Genomic DNA, 26,726 nt, shown 5'->3' with positions numbered 1-26,726 from the left:
TTTCTTTAATAATATAGCTAATCATAAGAAAAAAACTTGAACTTTACACAATTTTTTTTTATCTTCATTATTATTACTATTTTTATAACACCCACGGAGACTCTTTGAACATGTATATATTTCAACATATGCAAATCTGCAGATGGCATGCAAGTGCTCTGGTAAGGATGCGAATAAAGTAACCATGGTGCTGCTTGAAACAATACTTCCAAACTATTCGTGGGACGAGAAGCTTGTGATAACAGTTGCTTCTTTTGCTATGATTTATAGCGAATTTTATCTACTTACCCAGTTTTACAATGCATCAAATCCAAATCCAAATCCAGTTGCCAAGAACATAGCTCTTCTCAAGCAACTGCAGGGCATTATGGAAGACGCTTCCTTATTGCAACATCTATCTGGAGCAATTACTGAGCTTATCAAGGCCATAATGACTGTAACGAAATGTCTTCTCCAGTTTAATGACTTGTCCTCCGAGTATTTTGCAATTTACAAATCTCCGTTATCAACTGCTATTGATATTGCAAGATCGGCCTATTGGGCAGTTTTTAGTGTTGTGACCTGCGCCCGACATGTTGCTGCCCTTTCTGGGTTGAGAAATCAGTGAGTCCTGGCATGCTTGCTTAATCCAGTTTTTAATTTCCATATAAAATAGCAACTTCATTGACTATTTTATTTTCTTTTATTGGTACATTAATTATTGGAAATTTACTTTGATTGCAGGATCACCATAGGAACAATGACCAAGGAACTGTCAGTCTTGGCTTCTAAAGCAGCATACAGATACTTCTGCAAAATCAATTAGATACTTTAATACAAGAAATTGGTAAGCACTTGGCCCTTGGTTTTTCCAACTCAACCAAAAATTAGTTTCTCTCTTGGGTGAAAAATAATCACCATGGCTGGCACATGCAGAGATTTACAAATCGCTCATCAAACTCTTCATACGGCAATCCTCCAGGTCATGTTTCCCATGGATGGTGGTAAGCCACCCCTTGTGATCGGCAATTCTTATACAGAGGTTTGTTCTGGAGTTTCAATACTTTCATGGCTAGTTAAAAGATTATACGCTAAGAAACCAATGGAGGCTCAAGAGATATATTCTCTTTCCATCAAATACTGCAGGTCAAAATTGATGCATTGCAGGGCAAGAACGTGTTGCTGCTCATATCTAGCCTTGATTGCTTGGATGAGATTAAGGCTCTTGCTAAACTGTACGATCAACTGGAAAAAATGGGAAGATTCAATATAAATTAGTGTGGGTTCCAGTTGCAGACCAGATATATGAACAACATTTTTCTTCCCTGAAATCGCTGATGCCTTGGTACTGCGTGCGACATCCTTCAATCATCAGACCAGGGGTGATTAGATACTTCAGGGAGTTCTGGAATTTCACAAAGCAAACGATCCTGGTGCCACTGTATCCAAATGGACAAGTACAACCCATTTATACCCTTGACTTCGTTTGGGCAAGGGGCATTTTGCCCGTCATTGGCCTGCACCCAGATGGAAACTGGAAATTTCTATGCGAGGACCATGGCTTGAGCCTAGATCTACTTATACATGACCTTTATACAGTCGATTTGGTAATTTCGCTTTTGCAATCTCAATTATATAAATTAAATTGTATAAGCCCTTTTTAATTTTTTTAAGCTTTTTTATTTTTTTTTTCCTTTTCCTAATGCATATTTATATGCATCAGATGATGCCATCCCCAATTATAAGCCTTTACGGAGGAGAAGACATCAAATGGATTGAGGAGTTTACCACTGCAATAAATCGGATTAAAGATGTCACTAAGCTGAGCATGGATTTGGTTTATGTTAGCCAGAGCAAGGCCATCAATCAGACCAACAAAGCCATTTTCGATTTCATTACTGGAAGGAAGCTTGGTGTCTACTGGAATGTTGAGGAAACGTACAGTTGGCGATTTTGGGCCCGATTGGAAAGCATCTTTCTCTTCGGGATTGCGAAAGGGCATCTATCCTAAAGTAAACAATACCATGAAAGATGCGGGAACTTTGCTTAGCTTCAGTGGAAGCTACAGTGGATGGGCTGCGTTTGGTCAATTAGGAACCTCGCATAAAATGGCTAAAGCCACAGGAGAAGTTGTTCTACACGTCTTGTCAAACATAAGTAGCTGGTGGGATGCGGCCGGTGGCAGTGAGTTTTTTCTGCTAGAACTCAACCAGCAGATCCAAAAACAACTTATAGACAAGCCAAATCATTGCTGCCACATTGTCCTGCCAGCGAATGTTGCAGAGATCGCAGATGAGATGATGACCTGCACAATCTGTGACCGTAAAATGGGCAAGTACCTGATGACTTGCCGTTGCTGTGAGTAGAGACCAAACCTAATATGCCTGTTATGGAGGAGACCATCTGGATTTTCTTGTAATGCTGTTAGGATTTTGTCTGTTTTAGTGGCTAATAATGTCTAGATTAGACAATCCGTCTCCTGTCTGCGGTAGCTAAATCTAGCAGTGGAGTTTGCTTTTCTTTAATAAAGACAACAGGAAAAAAAAAAAAGTGTTCGGTTCTATTCGTTGTATAATAAAACTTGAGGCTTGGTAGATGGTAGTGTATCCCTCCATGAACTCTTATGATAAAACTTCAAGGTTGTGTTAATAAGGCTCTCTATCTCTCTTTCATGTCTTCTATTTGTGCTAAGGACTCAATATTTCTTTCCCAGGGTTAGGTCAGAAGACGACTGGGGACCATCATCAGGAAACATTGGTGCTTGAATCGTTAGTCGATTCACAACGAAACGCACTTGATGAAATAGAAAATCTTGGTAGAGCTCATGATACCCTCCTTCAAAAAACCATTGTTCCTGGGGACTGCAGTGGTCCTAATGTAGAAGGTGAACTGAGAAGTAGGACGGCCACGCATGTCAGAGGGGCCAGAAAGCTGAAAAACTTTGAGCTAGGACTAATCAACTCGAAAAACAAAACACCCAACCATATATATAGCCAAAATCAAGAAAGAAGAGAGGCCAATTGCATTATACTTTCGTCTTTATTTCTCTGTATTTTCTTTATTTTCATGCTTTTGAGTTCATGGGAGTGCTTTACATGTCCAGTATTTTGTTTAGAGTCTTGAATTCTATTCCCTTTATTTGGGTTTCTGGTTTGGAAGATATCTGTGCACTCTGTGTTAAATCAATCAAAATTAAAGCATTTTCATCTGTACAAGCTTTTTAATTTATACTTGCAAAAGCTCGTTTAGAGTTCTTAATTGCTAGCTAGATTTATGCATTATTAATTCAAAAATATCCATTAAATCCACGAAATTAGTGGACAAATAAAAAATGTTGGAGTAATAGTATCCTATCGCGAAGCTTGACAGCGAATTAATCCCAATTAACAAAAATTTATTAAAAAGATTAATCGTCATACTCCTCTCCTCTGTTAGAGATGGAACATCACTTTGCTAGAAAGCTAATGTTGCTACGTAATTGTTGCTCATCATTCAGCTGTGGTCAAATCCATGATAATTAACCTCAACGAGAATAAGACTAATGATAAATTGATATTTACAATTAACGAAATCTTGCTAATCAATTATCACAGAGAAGTAGAAATAATATACCCGTTGATACTTATTCAACCTATTGACAGGTTCAAGTATTCCTGAATTTTTAAATAAATATTTTATACGTAAATTTTAATATTTTAATGTATTAAATATTGTGATATTTTAATTTGAATTTTTTGAGTTTTTAAAATTGAGTTTTTATTTTTTAAGATAATTAATTTCAATGATTTTTAAAAATTAATTTAAAGACCGCGTGACAAGTTTTAAAAATATTTTTGGACTTCATAAATTTTTTTGAGTTTTTTTCAATTTTTTTCAGAATTTTTGGGCTTCGTTTTAGGTCTCAGGACAGAGTAAAAATTAAATTTCGGGTGTTTTGAATCGAACCAGCCGAATCGAATCAATTTGGATGTGACCTACCGAATCAGATCGATCTTCTTTTTCTTTTCTTCTTTTTCTCTTTCGCGCTGCCCTAACTCTCTCTCTTATCTTCCTCTTTTCTCTCTCTTCCCTCCCCACCATCACCGGCTATCACCCCCCAGCCGTTCTCCCTCGCTGGCGCACCCCCCAGTCCCCTTTCCTGCCGCCGATAATCCTTTTTCCAACAAGAAATCGCGCTTCAAACCTCTCTTTATAAGCACGCGACTTTTGAGCTTCCCTAGCCATTTTTGGCGATTCCGGTCACCAATTAGACTGGCTCTTGTTTCCTTTTTATTCTACACTTCACAAGCTTCCCATAGACACCAATTTCACGAATTTTCATGAAGTGGTTTATGCGAATCAAGCCCCTAAAACTTTAGCTCTTTTTGACTTCTGGGCTAAATTTCTATCAAACCATAAATTCTATCAAAAATCCAAGACCGCCAGCTTGTCCTACACGTCGAGAGCTTTGCAACGATACTAATTTGTAATTTTTCTGACACTAAAAATTTGGTGAGTCCACAAACTTACTGATGATTTTTTCGATTTTTAATGAGTCTCTTTAATTAAATAAAAATTATATTCTAACCCTTGGTGTTGTGGGCTTCGTGTAAGTGTTTTCATTTCGAAGAAATTTCACTAGTAACCAGGACTGCAATTTCAAGCCGAACGCGCGGGCTGTCAGACCCACTTCAAATGCAGTCAATATTACAATGCTTCTCGCCATTTTCAGATGCCCCAGATGCATTCCAGGTGTCAGAATTGGTGTAAATAAACCTAAACTCCGAATTCTCCTTTTTATCTAATGTTGAGTTTAGAATAAAAATTTATAAAATATTCATGGATAGCTAGAAAATTATAATTGTAATTGCAATAGTAGAATGGCATTGTTGAGGACTGCAGAGAATAATTATATAATTTTTGGGGTTAATTTAGATAGTTTTTGCAAAATGTTAGTTTTAAACTAAATTGTTAAATTGTGTATTTATATGAGAATTGACTTGTTTGGTAGGCCCAGGAGGGGCATTGTGTTATTGTTATGTTGTGGGCCTGAGACCTTTTAGATTGAGAAGTGTTAGTTGAGTTGTTTTATAGGTTGGGTAGGTATGTTAGTTGAGTTGTTTTATAGGTTAGGTAGGTCCTAGGCACAGAGGAAACTCTGCCAGATTTCCGGCATAAATTTAGGGTGTCTTTGGCTCTTTAGTTCTTTGTTTTGATTTATTATTGATAAATTTCTTGAATATAATTGTTTAGGTAATCCGAGTCAACCTTCCTCTTCTTCTCAACCACCCCAGTAACACTTGGATAATCTATGAGTTTGATATTGATTTTATTTGTAATTTCAAAATTATTAATTTATATTCAAGGCATGCTCATGCATTCACTTATATGTATATATATAATTAGTTAAATGCTAGGCAAGCTCCTTTGTTACACATGTTATTAAATTTGTTTGTGGATGTCGCCTTAAGATAACTTGGAGCTGTGTGTGTGTGTGTGTGTGTGTGTGTGTGTGTGTGTGTGTGTGTGTGTGTGTGTGTGTTGGCATGAGTATGGTGTGGATATGGATATATGTAGGATGGGTAGTCGCAGCTGAAGGTTGACTCGCTGGAACCCGATCCTTATATATGTATAAGTAGGGCTGAGCACGGCTTTGAGTTGATCTCGCTGGCCTCCGCACTTGGATTATTAAGCAAAAGTCTAACTTGAGTTGACTTCGCTGGTAGGTATTAGATTAAGAGAGCTATAGAGGGGATTAGTTCCCATATATGCATTAATGTGACACATGGGTGCGTGTGTGCTCTAAATTATCTTTTATACGAATATTGGTTGAATTGTTTGAGCCATACATAAGAATGCATTAGATTTAGATAGTTATAAAGATTATATTTAAAATCAATATCTTACTCTCTGAGTCAAATGCTCGTCCCTGTTCAACTATTTTTCCTTAGGTGACAGGTAGCTTTATTTGTGATTAAGCTGTTTTTTTTTCCCCGCAAGTTTTAAATAGAAAATATTTTGATTTGCATTTATTGTCTTTTATTTAAATCTAGAACTCTGCATAGACCAATAGTTGTATTTTTATTTGGGTTACAATAACTTAGTTCTGGAATTGTAAAATTAATTATGTACGATTGCATGGATGTATGAGATGTTTATTTTTATGATGGAGGGAGTTGAGCTCCCAAATGTTGATATATGTGATTTGAGGATTGTGAGAGTGAGCTGAGCTCCCCATATTATTGATATTATTTGTTTATAGATCAAGTGTGTTAATGCTCCCCGTTGGATAGTCCAATTTATGATCGGACTCTATCCATTTATTTTCTTGAAATTGAGCTACCTTACTGGGCTTTAAGAATGGATTAGAAATAGTTAGGCTTACTATGGGCTTCAAGAGCCTTATGCTGACCCAAGTCCTAATGCCTATTCAGCTCAGAAATCGGGTGGTGACAAAGTTGATATCAAAGCATAGGATCTTAGAATCTTAAAAAGAGTCTTCTTAGGAGGTCACATGCGGAGTATAGGGTCCATACTCATCCTTGTTTTGTCATCCTTGCATCTCACTTCTACTTTGCATGCTTGTATGTGTTTATGGTTGTATATTTATGTATAACATATTATTTTGGTATTTGTAGGCTAATATAGTTGAATTTTAGAAAGTATGCGTAGAGGAAGGAGAACTACCGCGACACAGGAGTCAGAAGTGCCAGATGAAGTATCGATGCAAAATGAGGCATCGGCTCCTAGGAGGCGTGGTAGGAAACCTAAAGTAGCTCAAGTGGAAGAGCAACCATACATGGCCCAGGGTCCTATAGATTCTATAGTAGCTACTTTTATAAGATTACAGAGGAGCATTAAAAATGATGGCATAATACATGACAAACCCTTCATAGCAGCCTCCAATATATAGGGCAGAGCCTTATAAGCAGATAATCAATTTTAAAAAGCTAGTGCATAGGGAATATGGTAGTACAAGTAATGCATACAGATTTATGGATTCTTGCAAATAGGCTGGGGTAGAGTTACAGTTGATTGATAAAAGATTAATTGAATATGTGCAGCATGTATTAGGGCCTGTACCTAGGTAGTAGATGATAGATTGTGTGCTTTCTTGGATTGAAGAGTTAACTTGGGCATAGTTTTAAAGTTTTAAGGATCGGCAACAGTGGGCCTTCGAAGCTTTGAAGCAGAATTTAAAAACAATTAATGAGTATGCATCAAAGTTCTTAGAGTTGAGCAGATATGCCTTGACTGTTATAGCCACTGAGGCTATGAAGGTGAAGAGGTTTCTGAAAGGATTGGATAGAAGGTATGCTAATTTGGTAATACTGGCAGACTAGCCTTTTAATATAGTTATGGCCTGAGCTTGACAGATAGAGATGAGCTACATGGGTGATAATGGAAGTAGAGCTAAGAAAAGCAGAGCTGAAGAGTCATCTGGTGTGCCCCATATGAGCACGATGGGTAGAAGTAGCCAAAGCAATTACAGTGCTAAAATCAGAGGCGATAAGAAAGGGGGCCTTAGACACAGACCTAGGGAGTTGAGATTAGAATACAGTATTGTGCTCATTTCATATAGGCATTTTAGGATAGTTTTGCATCCATTTTGCCCTTATATTTTAGTATATTTTATGTTTTTAGCTTTGTTTTAGCTTATTTGTCAACTTTAGTTACTTTATATTTGATTTTTGTAATTTTGTTGTTTTTTATAGGTTTTTGAGCAAATTGAGGGCCAATAAGTGCATTAGGAATTGATTTGAAGAAATTTGGAGCCCCTTAAGCATGGAGGAAAGTTGGAAATATCAAGCCTTAAAAGATCAAGTTAACCGAAATTTGCTTGAGACTTTGCTTATGATGTTGCTCAGGTTATGTCATATTGCTTAACCTTAAGCCGCAAGTTAAGCACAACTTAAATCCTACACATTCAAGCTTTCATCCCAAAACTTGCCGAGAATTGCTTGAGATCCTGCTTAGGGTAAGTAGCAATGCTTAAGGTGCAACACAGGTCAAGTCAAAAGTCAAGCATGAGCACAAAAACTCATTTCATCCCAAAACCTGTCGAGATTTGCTGAGAGTCTACTTAACCTTAAGCAGATAGTGCAACCACAGGCCGAAAATTGCTAAAGAAGCTGTTTAGGGTAAGCAGTACCCTAAGCAGATTGCCCAGAATGTGGATAACTCTGCTGACATGGATTTTTTTACACCTCATTTCCCATCTACTCCTTGCCTCTTATCTATTTTTAGGGCAACTTTTGGGATCATATAAAAGCATCATTTTCTAGTTTTTTCCACAAGAAGGAAAAAGAGGAAAAGAATAAGAAACAAAAAGAAAAGAAAAATTACAAAAGGAGAAGGGAAGAGGACGCAATCAGTTCTGCAGAATAGGAGCTGCTGCAACAATTTCTGAAAGCTCCAAAACTCAGAGTTTTTGGTCCCTCTACTTGAGTTTTCCTATTTGTAGTTCCCTTATCATATTTTTGTTTACTCTTCCATCAATCTCTTTTGTAAATACCAACATAAGTGAGTAAACTCTTTGGATTTCAGAGTTGGGAAATATGTTTTAGATTAATTTGTGGATTTGAACTGGTTATTTCCATATTTTATATAAATATGAGTTTTGATTCTTTTCTTGTGTGCTTGATTTACTTGCCTAATATTGGTACCCATTGGGTATTGTGTTAATCTCTGATTGAAGGATAGAAAGGTGAAGATCATTGATAGATAATCAATGATTGGAACTTAAAATTATCTAGATTTAGAAATAAACTAGGGTTTTAAGAGGAATTAATGATTGATTACAAAACTTAATGGGTTTTAAAGTAATCAAATATCGTACAAAAGTAGGTTTGGTTATTTTAGAACACACTTTGGTTTACTTGAAAAAGATATCAAAGGAATTTAGAATCAATCACCTTCAAACTCTATTTTCCCTTAAAATTGGAATATCCAAGACAAATCCCAATTAATTTATGCATAAACCCCCAACTCTGGAATCATCTTTATCATAATTAGATTTTGATTTAAATTACCCATTAATGATTTAGTTCAATTACATCTAGATTTAGAATTTATTTGCTTGCTCTTTACCCATTCGAATTAGATTTATTAATTTACTTTGCTCATTTACATTTACCATTTATTCATCAATCATTAGCCCAAATAATCGCTTCATTCATAGTTTGGTACTCAAATAGCAAATCCTCGTGGGAACGATACTCGACTTATCACTTTATTACTTGGTACAACTCGTATACTTGTAGACACACGCATCAAGTTTTTGGCACCGTTGCTGGGGATTTAATTTTTGTTTGATATTGAACGATTGTTTGTTTGGTTAATTTGGGCATTTTATTTTATTTTATTTTATTTTTAATTTCTTTTACCATTTTACTTTGAGAATTTTTATATTTTGTTTTTCAGGTACCTTTATTTTATGAGAAGGACAAAAAGTAAAGAAATCAATTTATTCTTTGATCCAGAAATAGAAAAGACAGTAAGAGCTTTAAGAACAGAAGCTAAGAGGAGAAAAGCTAAATTTAAAGCTCAACAACAATAAGAAAGAGCACAAGAGCAAGAGCAAGAGCAACTACAAGAAGAGATGGCCAACAATAATAACAACCGTTCTGTGAAGGATCACGCTTATCCTAACATTGGGGATTTCATGCCAAGTATCATAAGACCAAGAGTAGAAGCTAATAATTTTGAATTGAAGCATGCACTTTGTCAGATGATACAACAATCACAATTTAGGGGAAGTCCAAGTTAAAGTCCACATGTTCATCTAGCACACTTTCTTGAGATTAGTGATATGTTGAAGATAAATGGAGTTTCTGATGATGCAATTCGACTCAGATTATTTCCTTTTTCTTTGAAGGACCGAGCTAGAGAGTGGTTACATTCTTTGCCACCGGGTTCTATCACAACATGGGATGAACTTTCTCAAGCATTTTTAGCTCAATACTTTCCACCAAGCAAGACAGCTAAGCTAAGAAATGAGCTGACTTCTTTCAAACCTAGAGATGATGAGAGCTTGTATGAAGTATGGGAGAGGTACAAGGATTTGCAAAGGAGATGTCCACACCATGGGATTCCTAAGTGGACACTTGTTCAACACGTTACAATGGAGTTTCACCAGCTATTAGAAGTACAATTGATGCATCCTCTGGAGGTGTTCTTATGGAGAAATCTGAAGATGAAGCTTTTTCTACTCTAGATAAAATTGCTTATAATAACTACCAGTGGAGTTGTGAGAGGAATGAGATCAAGAAACTAGCTGGTATGTTTGAGCTTGATGCCATGGATATGATTAATGCTAAGTTTTATGCTTTGACAAAGAAGATGGACAAGCTAAGCATGAAAGTAGATTCTTCAGTTGGAGGTTCAAGTAATTAGTAGATGTTGGAGCTGCGAATGTCAACTGTGCAACTGATTTTCCTATATTTGATCAAGATTTTTCAAGAGAGCAAGTAGATTATGTGGGGAACTACAATCAAAGACCAAGTGGTAACCCATTTTCTACAACTTATGATCTAGCATGGAGAAACCACCCTAATTTCTCTTAGGGAGGTAGACAAGGACAACACTAGAATTTTCAACAACCTTTTGGGTATCAATAACATCAGAATTTTTAGCAGAATAGAGGTCCTCCTCCTGGGATTCCTAAGCCTCAAAATGCACCTGCTACACCACAACCACAATAACCTCCACCACAACAAGCACAACTAGACAAGACAGCTACATTGGAAGCCATGATTGAGACTCTATTAGTAAGCCATCAAAGTCAACAAGAAATGATTTCTCAATTGGCATCTAAAGTGGATCAAATGGCAACACACAATAAGATGTTGGAGAATCAAATAGCTCAACAAGCTAGCTCTTCAAATAGTAAAGCATTTGGGAAGCTCCCTAGCCAACCAAAAAATTCAAGAGAGCATTGCAAGGCTATTACATTGAGAAGTGGGAAAATATTGGAGAGTAGAGATAAAAAGATTTAAGAGAAAATTGAAGAAGAGAAAAATAGAGAAGGAGATGAAAAAGCTGAAGTTGAGGTTAGAGAAGAAATTGAGAAAGAGAGTTCAGTGGAAGAAAAAGGAAGTAAAGAGAGAAAGAGTAAAGAGGAAGAACCTAAATATGTAGCACCTAAAGCCTACATGTCACCTTTACCGTTCCCACAAAGGTTCCAGAAAGTAAAGTTAGATAAACAATTTGAGAAGTTTTTGGAGGTATTGAAGTCTTTGCATGTGACTATTCCTTTCACTGATGCCTTAGCACTAATGCCTTCATATGCTAAATTTTTTAAGGAGATTTTGTCTAACAAGAAGAAGTTGGAAGATTTTGAGACCGTAGCTCTTACAGAAGAAAGCAGTGCTATCTTGCAAAATAAGCTTCCACTCAAACTGAAAGATCCTGGTAGTTTTTTCATACCATGTCACATTAGAGATATCAGTATAGATAAGGCTTTATGTGATCTTGGAGCCAGTGTTAGTCTAATGCCATTGTCTATCTATGAGAAAATAAAGATTGGAGAAATGAAGCCTACCACTATTTCACTGCAATTAGCAGATCAGTTTATTAAATTTTCAATTGGGGTAATTGAGAATGTTTCTCTGAAAGTTGGAAAATTTTTCATACCGGTGGACTTTGTAGTATTGGAAATGGAAGAGGATGTACACATTCCTATTATTCTTGGTAGACCTTTCCTTGCTACTACTGGGGCTATGATTGATGTAAAGAATGGAAGGCTTACATTAGAAGTTGGGGAAGAAAAAGTTGAATTTAATCTGTTCCAAGCAATGAAAAAGAAAGATGATTCAAATTCATGCTTGGAATTGATATGGTAGATGAAGTGTCAGGGAAGTGTTCAAAAAGCAGCATCCTGAAGATCCCTTAGAAGCTTGTTTAGTTCACAACATCAAGAAGGGGGATGAGATTGAAGAAGCTGCAGAATATGCTCAAATTCTGGAAGGAAATTTACCTTTGCCTATGGCTAGTGTTGAGGAGATTAGAGATTTAAAGCAAGATACAAATTCACCACCAATGCTTGAAAGAAGTGAAGCACTGAAGGTAGAGTTAAAACCTCTTCCAATAAATCTCAGGTATGCTTTTCTTGGTCAAAATTCTACATATCCTATGATTGTTAGTGCTAAACTGAATGATTATGAAGTTGAAAAATTATTAAGAATTCTTAGAAAACATAGAAGGATAATTTATTATACCATTGATGATATTAAAGGAATACATCCTTTTGTGTGCATGCATAGAATTTTGTTGGAAAATGATCACAAAGCCTCTAGAGAGTCACAAAGAAGACTGAATCCAAATATGAAAGAGGTTGTGAAAAAAAAGATCTTAAAATTGCTTGATGCAGGTATCATTTACCCTGTTTCTGATAGCAATTAGGTAATTCTAGTTCATGTTGTACCCAAAAAAGGGGGCATCATAGTAGTAAAAAATGAAAATCATGAACTAATACCTACTAGGATTGTAACTGGATGGAGAATGTGTATAGACTATAGGAAGTTGAACAATGCAACTAGAAAGGACCATTTTCCATTACCATTTATAGATCAGATGCTAGAGAGATTAGCTCATCATTCTTATTTTTGCTATTTGGATGGTTATTCAGGGTTCTTTCAAATTCCTATTCACCCAGATGATCATAATAAAACCACCTTCACATGTCCCTATGGTACCTTTGCATATCGAAGGATGCCATTTGGATTATGTAATGCCCTAGCTACATTTCAGAGATTTATGATGTCCATATTTTCTGATTGCATTGAGGATATTATGGAATTGTTCATGGATAATTTTTCTGTGTATGGTAAATCTTTTGATGAATGCTTATCTAACTTGTCTAAAGTTTTGCAGAGATGTGAAGAGTTTAATTTAGTTTTGAATTAGGAAAAGTGCCATTTTATGGTACAAGAAGGAATTGTTTTGGGACATCTTGTGTCAAATAGGGGAATTGAAGTGGACAAAGCAAAGGTAGAAATTATTGAGAAAATGCCACCCCCAACATCCGTGAAAGGAGTGAGGAGTTTTCCTGGGGCATGCTGGATTTTACAGGAGATTCATCAAGGATTTTTCTAAGATTTCTAAACCTCTCACTAATCTATTGAGTAAATATGTGGAATTTTATTTTGATACTGATTGTATGAATGCTTTTTGCAGGATAAAGGAAGCTTTGATATCTGCTCCTATTATGCAGCCTCCTGATTGGTCGTTACCTTTTGAGTTGATGTGTGATGCTAGTGACTATGCCATTGGGGCTGTTTTAGGACAAAGGAAAGATAAGAAGGTGTATGCAATCTATTATGCAAGTAGGACCTTAGATGATGCTCAAATAAATTACTCTACTACAGAGAAAGAATTTTTGACAGTGGTATTTGCAGTAGATAAATTCAGGTCCTATCTTGTGGGGTCTAAGGTAATAGTATACATAGATCATGCAACTATCAAGTATCTCCTTCGGAAAAAAGAGGCCAAACCTAGGTTGATAAGGTGGGTATTACTCCTTCAAGAATTTGATATGGAAATTAAGGATAAGAAAGGAGTAGAAAATGTAGTAGCAGATCATTTATCCAGATTGAGGCAAGAACAAGGAGATAATTTGGGGAGAGAGCTTCCAATAAATGATTATTTTCCTAATGAGCAGCTATTGGCAACTATTAGTACAAAGATCCCTTAGTATGCAGATTTTGTGAACTATTTGGTGTGTGGAATCCTTCCACCTGATCTAACATGGCAGCAAAAGAAGAAATTTCTTTTTGATGTGAAGGATTATGATTGGAAAGAGCCATTTTTATTTAAAAGATGTGGAGATGAGCTGATTAGGAGATGTTTAGCTGATGAGGAGATAGGGGATGTCATTAGAGATTGCCATTCTTCACTTTATGGGGGTCATATGAGTTTATAAAGACTGTAGAAAAAGTTCTTCAAGCAGGGTTTTTTTGGCCACATATGTTTAGAGATGTAAGAAAGTTTGTAAATGCATGTGATAGGTGTCAAAGGATGGGAAATATCTCAGAAAGAGATGAAATGCCCCTCCAAAATATATTAGAAGTGGGACTATTTGATGTTTGGGGCATTGACTTTAAGAGACCCTTTCCATCATCCTTTGGACACAAGTACATCTTGGTTGGAGTAGATTATGTGAGCAAATGGGTTGAAGCTATACCATCTCCAACTAATGATATTAGAGTTGTGGTTAAATTTCTTAAGAAATTCATTTTTACAAGATTTGGAGCTCCACGTGCCAATATAAGTGATGGAGGTTCTCACTTTTGCAACCGCCAGTTTGAAAGACTATTACAAAAATATGGAGTTAAGCATAAGGTTGCAACACCCTACCATCCACAAACTAGTGGTTAAGTGGAGATTTAAATAGAGAGCTGAAAAGGATTCTTGAGAAAACAGTGAATAGTTCAAGGAAAGATTGGTCATTAAAGTTAGATGATGCTCTCTAGGCTTATAGGACAGCTTTTAAAACTCCCATTAGCACCACCCCTTTTAGATTGGTTTACGGGAAAACTTGTCATTTACCTTTGGAGTTGGAGCATAGAGCATATTGGGCTATAAGGATAATAAATTTTAACTCAAAGACTGCAAGAGAAAAGAGAATGTTTCAATTAAATGATCTTGAGGAACTTAGATTGGATGCTTATGAAAATGCCAAGCTTTACAAGGAAAGAACTAAGAGATGGCTTGACAAGCACATTAGGAGAAAATAATTTCAAGAAGGAGATGTAGTTCTCTTATATAATTCCAGATTAAGGTTATTTCCTAGAAAATTAAAGTCAAGATGGTCAGGGCCTTACACAATTACAAAGGTATATCCATATGGAGCTGTGGAGATACGGAATGAAACCTCAGGTACTTTCAAAGTTAATGGGCAAAGATTAAAGCACTACATTGTTGGAGAACCCACACAAAAAGTTGTAGAGGTTTCATGGCTTAGTTCCCCAACTGGTTATATTTAGGTGATTTGGAGTGGAAGGTTAAGCTTAAGACCTTAAACAAGCGCTTCTTGGGAGGCAACCCAAGCATATCCTTTTATAGTTTATTAATTTTCCATTTTATTTCATTTTAGTTTTTACCCTCATTAAACTCAAGGGTGACATTTGTTTATCTTATCCCTGTGAACAACAACACTTTTAAACTTGTGCTAAATTGCTGATATTGAAATCTACTTGATAGCACATGTCTGATTTTGTGTCTTGTGTAAATTTTTGTGAAATGCAACTTGAATAAGGATCAATTTTGATATTTAGGACTGATGTGAGCTTTATTGAAGTGCAAAAATAGTGTTTATTGAGTTTTACCTTTTAGTGTATATATAGTTTTTATAGTTTATTAGAATTTGCATAATTCTGTTTAAGTTACTGTTTATGTTATTGTTTGTGCTACTGTTCATGTTGCTTAAGAAGTCAATTTCTATGTCTTTTTTGCAATTTTTGAATGCTTGGAACTTATCTCAAATGCTGCTGAAAATGTGTTCTGGGTGTAAGTTTAGGAATAAGACCATTTCATCAAGTTTGCAAAAGGGTAATCACAATTTATGCCTAATTTTAGCTATTTGTCTCTCAATTCCCATATGCTTGTGCTATGCTTGATAAGTTTATGAGAGATGATGAGCTTAAAATCTTCAATTTTCTGGTGTTTATGTGTATTTGGTAATTGCTGAGGGTCATGATAGCATTCCATGGCATTTGGACTATTTTTGGTAAGTGAAATCATAATTTTTCTCAAAACCTGCTGAAATTTGCTGATGATGTTGCTTACCCTAAGTTGTACCCTATGCAAATCCTGCTTAACCCTAAGAAAATTCGTGCTTGACTGTAACAGCCCGATCCTTCTCCAGTTAGTATTGTCCGCTTTGGCCCATGGGCCTCACGGATTTGTCCCTTGGGAGGTTTCATTCCCAAAAGCGCGCTGACCAGGTGAGGAAGGCTCCCACATATATGGCCCAAATCTTTTCTTCCCGTTTCCGATGTGGGACACGAAGTTTTCACCCCAGTGCGTAGCTGGTTGAACAAGCACGTCCCAACCCCATCCCTGGGTCTTGACAAGCCCACCAGCTTTCGCCTGGTGCGTCCTCGCACCACACACCGTACTAGAGGGAGTCCAGCTCTGATACCACAAATGTAATGGCCCGGCCCACTAATGATATTGTCTGCTTTGGGCCGAAGCCCTCACAGTTTTAAAACGCGTCACTAGGGGTTACGAACCACCAACTTATAAACCCAGCATCTCTCCCGTGTTTTGTCGATGTGGGATTTGCCTAGGGTGTTACAATCCACCCCCCTTATGGGACTCAGCGTCCTCGCTGAGGTTTGCCCCACCATCGTTCAAGGTTGCACGCGGAGCAGCTCTGATACCACAAATGTAATGGCCCGGCCCACTAGTGATATTGTCCGCTCTGGGCCGAAGCCCTCACGGTTTTAAAACGCGTCAATAGGGGTTACGAACCACCGACTTATAAACCCAGCATCTCTCCCGTGTTTTGCCGATGTAGGATTTGCCTAGGGTGTTACATTGACCCTAAGCATTTCCAAACGCTTTAGTTCGGTAATTGCAATGTGCTTACCTTAAGCTGTACCCTATGCAATCCATGCTTAACCCCAAGCATTACCCCAAGCCACCAGTGTTTGCCCTAAATTTTAAAAGTTCTAAACTTTCGCCACTTTTATAGCATTATCTCTCCTGAAAAAACCAGAGCACACTCCCACTCCCTCCACCATCTCTTGCGACTAATCTTGAGAACTTAAAGATACTATTCCTACTTATTAAATGGTGAGGACCAAGATATGGTCTACCCACAAGCCCCGTAAATCCAAGAGATCTGCTAAATTGAAAATGGCTACTCCTTCTTCACCGTCTGCTAGCGCAAACCCTACCCCAAGTCCAAGCCCACCACCACCACCACAATCACCACCAAGCCCACCACCGCCACCACAATCGCCACCACCACTTTCACCACCACTACCCCATGACCAAACACCCTCCCTCATCCTACCGATACCTCTCACACCACAATATGAGGCTGCTATAGAAACCCCCATCCTAGTCCCTGCCATCGAGACCCCTATTGAAACACCCATTACCGAAACCCAAGTTCAAGAACCAATGCCTGAACCTGCGCCAACTCAAGCCAAACCTAAAACTAAAACCAAAATGGCTTCAGGTAGAACCAAGAAAGCCTCTGTTGCAAAAAGAAAAGGGTCATCCCCTATTCCCATGGATTTACAATCTTCACCTAGGGTTTCCTCAAAGCCAGTTAGTAAGAGAACAAGGTCAGCATCATCAATTCCATCACTAGTTGCTCCAATTCCTGCATTTCAGTTGCCCTTAACATCTTCTCAGCCTACCAGTGCTTCGGCAGCACCTTTAGCATCTATAGATGACATAGAGGAGGTAACTTCTCCATTACCTTGGGCTTTCAAAGACATAGATATGAAAAATGCATATGAGATTTTAGCTTCTAAGCCCATTGCAACAAATAAATATATGGATGAGCAAATTTTGAGAGAATTAGGAATTTATGATTCTATGTTTGCTTATTTAGATGCTATCAATTGGACTGAGTTTGCTAGGATCAGGGAACCAGTGTATAAAGATTTGACTTTGGAGTTTTTGAGTTCCCTAAGGTTGAATTTCAAACCTATTGTTCCTGGCTATAGAGATGTAATCTGCTTTAGATGTGCTGGCATTGATAGAAAGTTAGATATGGGCTCTATGAGTGCAATCTTTGGTTTTCAAGATGTTGGATATAAGAGCATTGAGTGGCAACAAACCATTTATGATCCTATTAAGTTCTGGAAGGAAATTGCTCCTTATGGAGGATATTATAAGCAGAGGACAGCAAAGGTAACCAGGATATTGGATCCTATGTTGAAATATCTTCATAAATTTATTTCCTACACTGTCTTAGGCAGAGGGCACAGTAATAACATTGTGGGTGCTGGAGACTTATTTTTCCTGTGGTTTATGAAGGAGAGAAAGTCAGTTAGCTCAGTCTACTTCTTAGCCACTCATTGGCACCAAACTGTCACAAGGCACACCACAGGTAGCATAGTTTTTATAGGATATATAACTGCCATAGCCAATTCCTTTGGCTTTGATGCTAGTTTATATAAGTTTGTGCCAATTTTTGGTGAGTCATTTTTAGACAGCACAATGTTGTTTCATATGGATCTTTGTGAGAAGAAAGGGTATACTTATGTATTGTTACAACAGCATGGTGATGCTAGTGGTTCTGCAGCACCAAGTGCTTATGCACCTGTAGCACCTATGCAGGCACCTCAAACAGCTACTGAATAGCAGATTCCATAAAAAATTCTGTCCCTTTTAAGCTCCTTAGAATCCAAAGTACCATCTGTTCCTCCATTTGCAACCACAAAAATTCTTAAAACCTTGAAGAGTTTAGAAGTTAAATTTGATGTTCTAGGTCAACAGGAGATCAAACAGTAGAAGAAGCTAGAAAAGAGGCTTAAAAAGAGATTTTCATCTCTTAAAAAGAAGCAAAAACAACAGGAAATTCAAATGTTGGAGATTTATAACAAATTGGCTCAATCTTTCAACAACTTATATCATTGGGGCCAAGACATGCTCCAACAAATGAAGGACCTCACAGAAAACTTGGAGACAGCCTCTGAAGCTTTGCATTATTAAGAAGACCCTGTAGAACCTGATGCGGTAATCCCTGTGCCACCTGCAGACCTTTCAGCAGCAGCAGTGTATTTAGTTTAGTTTATTTCAGTTTTAGTTTATGTCTTGGGTTTACTTTTGTAATTTGACAGTTGAATTTTAAACTTTATTTTATAACTGGGCTTGCAATTTACATATTTCCTTTAGCTTATTTTTATCTTACTTTATTTTCTACTATACATTTGCAGTTCTGAATATAGTTCTTTTATGCATGCTTTTTTGTTTAATTCTTGATTTAACTGTTAGATCTTATTTCATTGCACTTTTTCATCTTTTTGCACATTATTTTTGCACTTTATCTTTTATTCAGTTCTAATTTTGTTGATATTGATGAGTGGCACAGTTTACCTTAAACTAAATTTGTTTATCATCATCCTAAGGTAATGGCTTACTTGCTGTTTTTTTATATATTTTTAGCATATTGCCAGTGCTTAAGGTCTTACTTAACCATATGCAAATCTTGCTTAACCCTAAGCAACAGGTTAAGCAACATCTTAAGCAGAGTAAATACTTTTTCACATTCTTCTCTCTAAAGTTTCATTGTTAATATCATTTTGAGCTTAATTTTGGAATTCTTGAGCAAATATTGATTCAATTCCCAATTGTATATATTTCTTTAATTGATTAGCTCACAATATTTTGCCCATCTTTGCATCCATTTTTGACATTGAGGACAATGTCTCATTTGAGTTTGGGGGTAAGGGCAAAATTTTTTCAAAATTTTTAAAATTTTCATTCATTCATTTATTGCATCTCATTCATTCATACATAGCTAATCCATGCACATACACTTATACCACACATATGTCTATATTCATACACATACACTTGTATATAATTTTCATATAGATTACACTTAGTTTTAATTTGATTTATGCATTCATTTTAGGATCATGCATATCATAATAAGCAAGGCGGTTGGGAATAGTAGCTCCAGGAATGAAGTCAATTTGATGCTCAATCCCCCTAATTGGTGAAAGTCCAGGAGGTATCTCATCAGGGAATACATCTTCATATTCCTGCAAAAGAGACACAGTAGCACTAGAAAGAGGAGGGTCAAGGTCAGTAAGAGTCAAGCATGACTCAGAATACATAAGCCAAAACATGGGTTTCCCTAAATAGAAACTCTTTCTCACTTCCCTCCCCTTTGCATACAAACTCACTTTTCTCTCCTTGCTCTCATTTTGCCCCGAACCTGGTCCCTCCTTGGACTCTTGCCTCTCATTTTTCCCTTCATTCTCTCCTCTCCTTTTCTCTCCACTCCTTTTCTCTCCACTAGGTTCGGCCCCTCCTTTATTTTCACTCGCACTCTCCTTTACTCCACTCATGGACTTTTGGATGTTGATTTGGTCTTGATGGACTTGAGATGGGGTCAATGGAGTAGTTTGAACCTTCTGCCATCCTTGATAGATGAGATGGTGTTGCTTCGGCCTTTATGTGTAGCATCCATATCAAACAGCCACAGCCTCCCAAGCACTAAGTGAGTGACTGACATAGGGATAACATCACAATATACCTCATTTTTGTACTACCCTATGGAAAATGGTACCACCACTTGCTTAGTGACTTTCACCTTTGCACAATTGTTTAGCCTTTGCAACCCATATGGCTTGGGGTGCTTAAGTGAGGGCAGCCCCAATTTCTCCGCCATAAGCTCACTAGCCACATTGCAATACCTCCCACTATCTATGATCACACTATAATTTTTATCCTTCACCTTACACCTAGTGTGAAAGATGTTCTCCCTTTGCATCAAGTCCTCATCTCCCTCACCCTTGGCTTATGTAGCCAAAATACGCATAGTCACCAAGACACTTGCGTCATGCCTTTTGGTCCCATATCCTCTATCATCATTACTATAATCGGCTTGCAACTCTTCCCCCTCTTCTTCACTTTCCAACTCCCTATTATTAGTCATGATCATCACTCTTTTATTTGGACATTGAGAAGTAATATGTCCATTCCCTAAACACTTGAAGCACTTGATGTCCCTACTCCTTTGAGTGGCATTAGAAGCTACTGAAGTGGCAACTTTCTCCTTCCCTTCACTCTTATCTTTGCCCTTCCACTCCTTAAAGTAGCTAGGAGTAGATTTCCCCCCCTTTTGCTTAGTGTCTAGGCTCGGCTTCAAAGAAGGCTTGGTGACCGAATATGGAACACCTCCATACTTAGCCAAATGCTTCTTTTTTATTTGCTTCTCCACCTTCATAGCCATTTGCACTAACTCATTTAAGGTGTCATAGTGATGCAATTCCACAATGTTAGCAATTTCAGCATTTAATCCACTATGAAATATTGCCATTGTAGCTTCTGCACTCTCCTCGATGCTAGCCCTAATCATGGCTATTTCCATGGCCTTGTGATAATCCTCCACACTCTTGGAGCCTTGAGTCAATATTTGAAGCCTTTGGTGCAACTCCATAATGTAATGAGGAGGCACAAATCTGTTTCATAGCAATTCTTTCATTTCCTCCCATGTCCGGATTGGTCTCAACCCATTCCTCCTCCTTTTAGCTTGGACTTGATCCCACCACAACATGGCATAGTCCTTGAATTGCACGGCTGCCAACTTGACTTTCTTATCCTCTGAATAATTGAGGCACTCAAAGATTAATTCAACCTCTCTCTCTCTCTCACTCTAGATAGATATCAGGATCATTCTTCCCATAGGAGGCATGTATCTTCATTTTAATACTTCCAATATTATTGTCTATCCTCTCATGGTCCTCCCTACCTCTTTGGTATCCATTCGGCCTGCCTTCCCATTCATCTCCTCTTTGCATTCTTCCCCCTCCTCTTCTCCCTCTCATGCCTCTTCCCCTAGGTAATCTATACCATTTACCCCTTTGGTGATAGGCATGGTCATAGGCCTCATACTTGTCGCAATGGATTTTGCGATCGCCTGGACGATCACTCACCGAAGTGGGAAAGAGTGAGGAGTCGCCACCTTAGTTTTGAGGGAAACTAAAGAAAACCATTTGAGAAGTTAAATTAAAAATGAAACCACTTCAAAACAGAGATTCTAAGTTCGGGGTCCGTAAACGGGTGGGGAAGGTGTTAGGCACCCCACCTCGTCCCTTAATAAGGGTAAGTAGATTTAATTCTGCGTCCTTTATAAATTAGTTAGGGAGGCTTAGACGGCAATGTTAATCCTTTTGGTAGAAGGAATATTTGATTTTTCACTAAATTTGGATCACCCAGATACATAAGTAAATGAGACAACCTTAGTGAACGGGTGTGAGAATCGGATAAGAACCCTCCTCCGATCTCTTTTAAGTTGTTTATTAAAATTTTGAGGGGAGACCGGATAAGAACCCTCCTCCGATCTCCTTTAGAGTTATTTATTAAAATTTTGGGGGGAGACCAGATAAGAACCCTCCTCCGATCTCCTTTAGAGTTATTTATTAAAATTTTGGGGGGAGACCGGATAAGAACCCTCCTCCGATCTCTTTTAAGTTATTTATTAAAATTTTGAGGGGAGACCGGATAAGAACCCTCCTCCGATCTCCTTTAGAGTTATTTATTAATGTTTTGAGTTGAGACCGGATAAGAACTCTCCTCCGATCCCTATTTAATGTTTATTAAAATTTTGAAGGGAGACCGGATAAGAACACTCCTCCGATCTCCTTTAAGAGTTGATTTAAAACTTTTAGGCAAGGATAGGATAAGGACTCTTCCGACCCCTTCTATTTTGACGGGACTCGGACAAAGACTTTTCCGACCTTTAAAAATTTAACCACAGCTACGGGTCCTAAGAACCTAAAACTAAGAATTCTGACATTCAAAAATGCCGGGGATAAGGTTTCTGGATATCCTGTGGCTGAACGGGGAACACTAGACTTGATTCACTGACCTTTTCATGTAGTCATTTTACCAATATCTATTAACATCCGATCTATTCTGTTATGTTTACTTTGGTTCTATTTCGCTTTATGACATCTTGCCGAATTGCTGTTTACGTCAGCCTAATAGTTTGGCTATCTTCCTGACGTGTTATTCATGTTCTCTCTTTTAAAAGAGACCCCTAAGTTGCAGTTACCTACATTTACCCAACCACTTACATACTACTAGGAGTTAGAAATCTTACTTTCAAAAAGGATGAAGATTAATAAAAATGAACTGATCACTAAATAGATGATTTGAGAGTGTCATTCTTTGGGGATCGTTTGTGCAAACGTAGAAAGTCACAGATGTGAGAAGAACAAAGAAAATGCAGAAAGTAAATGTAGACACTCGATAAAACAGTGATATGAGCTCTTACAGTAACATTCTTTGGGGATCGTTTGTGCAAAAGTAGAAAGTCACAGATGTGAGAAGAACAAAGAAAATACAGAAAGTAAATGTAAGCATTTAAAAAAACAGTAGTATGAGCTCTTACCTGTGAGGAGCCAAAGCTACTAAAATAACTATGGGGTGCCAAATAGTGATAAGACTGAAGGAACGGAAGCGTGAAAAACACAAGATTATACCATTGAATTCAAAAATTTTCACCTAGGGTCACATGCACCATGCAAGATTTATTTTTATCTATTTGATTTCAATGATAAACAACATATTAAAACTCTTTTAATATGTTTTTGGATCTGTATTTGCCATTTAAGATTTTTAAAATTAATCAGATTAATTTTAGAATCCTAGATTAAATCAAGAACGATTACACTAACCTGTTAATGCACTGCAGCGTGTCTGCGCCTTTGAGATTCGTCTTGAGGACACCAGATGTTGTCCCTCTAGCTTGTCCACACCAAGAACACCTATGGCAGCCCTTGAACAGCTTCTAAAGCCTTTTCTATTAATTACAAATTCAAGTTCTGCCTTTTAAGAGATTAGAGATGTAAACAGGACACTAGAAACAATTTCTAGTGTTCTTAATCAAGAGATTGATGGCTAATCTCTTTGAATTGATGAGAGATGAAGAGAAATAGCTGGAGAGGCTCAAAGTGGCGTGAAAATTGAGAGGAGAGGCTGCTGGTTATGTTTTCTTTTCATAACCACACTTAAATAGCTAGGTTAACACATTAAACCCTAGCCACATGTCACCTTTTGATTAGCTCTAGGTTTAAGTGACCCAATCACATTGTGCCAAGTGTCAAACCTATATTTAATCTTGATTTTAATCATCTTACATGATTAAAAAACATTTGGCAAGCTTATGTGTTATGCCATGTGTCACCATCTCATGGTGCCACGTGTCACACTGTGAAATGACCAAAATGCCGCTGTGTCTTAATTTTGAGTTCTTAACCCAAAATAATTATTTTCTTCTTCTAATTAATTTATATCAAATATAAATTAATTAATTAATCTCTATTAATTAATTTCTCATCAATTAAATTCATATTTAAACACTTTACATATAAATTTAATTTATACTTCACATCCAATAATCTAGATTTGGTTTCAAGTCATGCTAGGGACTTTGCAATTTAATTGCAAACCAAATCTATTTAATTAATCAATTAAACTCTTTAATTAATTAATTAAATCATATTTAAATAGGTGATAACTTGTGTATGTGTGTGACTTACTAGGCTCATCACTAATTGGCAATGAGACATGATATCAACTCTTAATATCATCAGAACTCTTTCTTACCATAAATGATTTCTCTAAATCATTTTATGAATCTCATAGACCATGGTTAACACCTAGCATAGCATGCCATGGCCACCCAATTAGTAATAAGGTTTACCTTAAATGAACCTATAATCATATGTTACCATGCACTAGAATCTCTCTGTTACAAAATCCCAACTCAAGCTGGAGTCATGGTTTATGTCAAACTCCATTTGCTATGAATATTATGTTCTCTTTTAATTCCAGTTCTTGATTAAAAGATTTTCTCATCGTAAACTCTTTTCGAATAAATCTATCTGTCTGGCCAGAACTTGAAACATCAAGAACAATTAAATGAACATAGGATTTTAACTCTATTTACTTAGAGGAACAGATTCCATCTTGATCAACACCTACCTCCATATATAACTAGCAGGAGCCAACACATGCCCATATACCCATACATAGTATAAGTATGAAAGCAGTATCAAACTCAAACTACCTATATACAAGATAACTGTGCTATCTCAGGTCTAAAGATTATATGCACTGATATGATTTATGACAAAACATTGACAAGAGTAAACTCCATGTGCTTGTCATAAGTGTCACTGGTTCGGCCTACTTATCATTTATAAGTGCCTATCATGTTTGTTATATGGCATGAGACTCACCATTCCATCTTATTTATATGTCATATAAATAACTTGGGAACAAACATGAATACAATCTTTCTGGATAAGTCATGTCCTTATTATGAAGTATCCTCGATTGTGAACCTATTTATGATACTTTGTGCTAGAAATATTGTCACTCATATTCTTAACAACTTAAGAATAATATTTCTAACAAAATATCAATGGACCTTTTCTATTACACATAAATATATTATGTAAACGGAAAAGTGGAAATGCCTTTTATTATTAAAAATATGTACAAGATACATACTAAATGATATGCTCTAGGGCATACTACTAACAATCTCCCACTAGCACTAGAGCCATTCATTACAATACCTTAGACCCATCTTCTCAAGATGTCAGTCTAAGCGAGCTTGTGACAAAGGCTTAGTGCATGGATCGGTGACTTTTTCACCGATGTTATTTTTCTGCATGGCTATATCGCTTTGCCCAACTATATGTCCGATAATGTGGTAGTGCCTTTCTATGTGTTTGGATTTTGGGTGAGACCTTAGTTCCTTAGCTCAGAGGATCGTTGCTCCATTGTTGTCACAGTGTAGTGGAACTGGCGACTCAATGGAAGGAACTCTTGTAAGTTACATCACGAACTTCTTTATCCAAAGCGACTTCTTTTGCAAAGATCGATGCAACAATATACTCGGCTTCGTAGTGGAATCTGCAATCGTGCTCGCTTTGGAACTCTTCCAACCGATCGCACCTCCATTACAAATGAACACATATCCAGAGGTAGACTTTCTATCATCGATATCCGATTGGAAATCGTAATCGATAACCATCCAATTGCAAGTCTCCACCTCCATAAATCAAGAATAAATCCTTAGTTCTTCTCAAGTACTTAAGGATATTCTTGATGACTATCGATGTTCCAAACCTGGATTGGATTGATACCTGCTAGTCAAACTAACAGCATATGCGATATCCGGCCTAGTACACAACATTGCATACATTAAACTTCCAATAGCCGAAGCATATGGAATCCTGGCCATCTTATCTCTTTCTTCAGGTGTCTTTGGAGACATCTCTTTAGAAAGGTGGATACCATGTCTCACCGGTAACAATCCTCTCTTGGAATCAAGCATGTTAAACCTCTTTAACACCTTTTCCAAGTATAGACTTTGGGATAAACCAATTATTCTTTTCGCTCTATCTCTATAGATGCGAATCCCAAGAATATAGGTTGCCTCCCCTAAGTCTTTCATGGAGAATGTATTTGACAACCATACCTTTATAGTCGTCAACATACCTGTATCATTACCTATCAACAGTATGTCATCCACATATAAGACAAGGAAAGTGATAGCACTGTCACTAACCTTCTTATATACACATGGCTCATCCTCATTTTTGATAAAACCAAAAGATTTAATGGCTTCATCAAAACGGATGTTCCAACTCCTCGAAGCTTGTTTCAACCCATAAATGGATCGCTTTAGCTTGCATACCTTGGAACCATCTTGGGATTCAAATCCCTTAGGTTGTTCCATGAAAATGTTTTCTTCAATGTATCCATTGAGAAAAGCTGTTTTGACATCCATCTGCTAAATCTCATAATCATAGTATGCAGCTATTGCTAATAAAATCCTAATTGATTTAAGCATGGCAACAGGCAAGAAAGTCTCCTCATAGTCTATTCCTTGCCTTTGGCGAAATCCTTTCGCTACTAGCCTTGCCTTATAGGTCTCTACCTTTCCATCAGAACCAATTTTCTTCTTGAAAACCCATTTGTTCCCTATAGGTACAATACCTTCAGGTGGGTCAACAAGATCCCAAACTTGATTCTTATACATGGAATCAATCTCG

At 37.2% G+C, this 26,726-nt stretch overlaps 1 protein-coding gene and 1 non-coding gene across 2 annotated transcripts; one reads left to right on the top strand and one right to left on the bottom strand.

Moving 5' to 3' along the window:
* Positions 1-754: 754 nt before the first annotated feature.
* On the top strand, positions 755-2,575 carry LOC131169486 (protein SIEVE ELEMENT OCCLUSION B-like). The gene is made up of 2 exons (XM_058128710.1): positions 755-1,586; positions 1,703-2,575. Exons 1-2 carry the CDS (start codon positions 1,317-1,319, stop codon positions 1,988-1,990), a joined length of 558 nt encoding a protein of 185 aa, XP_057984693.1. The 5' UTR covers positions 755-1,316; the 3' UTR covers positions 1,991-2,575.
* Positions 2,576-9,943: 7,368 nt separating this feature from the next.
* On the bottom strand, positions 9,944-10,050 carry LOC131170185 (small nucleolar RNA R71). Its single transcript, XR_009141122.1, has one exon. It is a non-coding gene; the product is annotated as a small nucleolar RNA R71 (small nucleolar RNA).
* Positions 10,051-26,726: the final 16,676 nt, after the last annotated feature.

The sequence above is a fragment of the Hevea brasiliensis genome, chromosome 10 (assembly GCF_030052815.1).
Source record: "Hevea brasiliensis isolate MT/VB/25A 57/8 chromosome 10, ASM3005281v1, whole genome shotgun sequence".
NCBI classification, from domain to species: Eukaryota; Viridiplantae; Streptophyta; class Magnoliopsida; order Malpighiales; family Euphorbiaceae; genus Hevea; species Hevea brasiliensis.
This window is presented reverse-complemented; position numbering and strand designations above follow the sequence as displayed.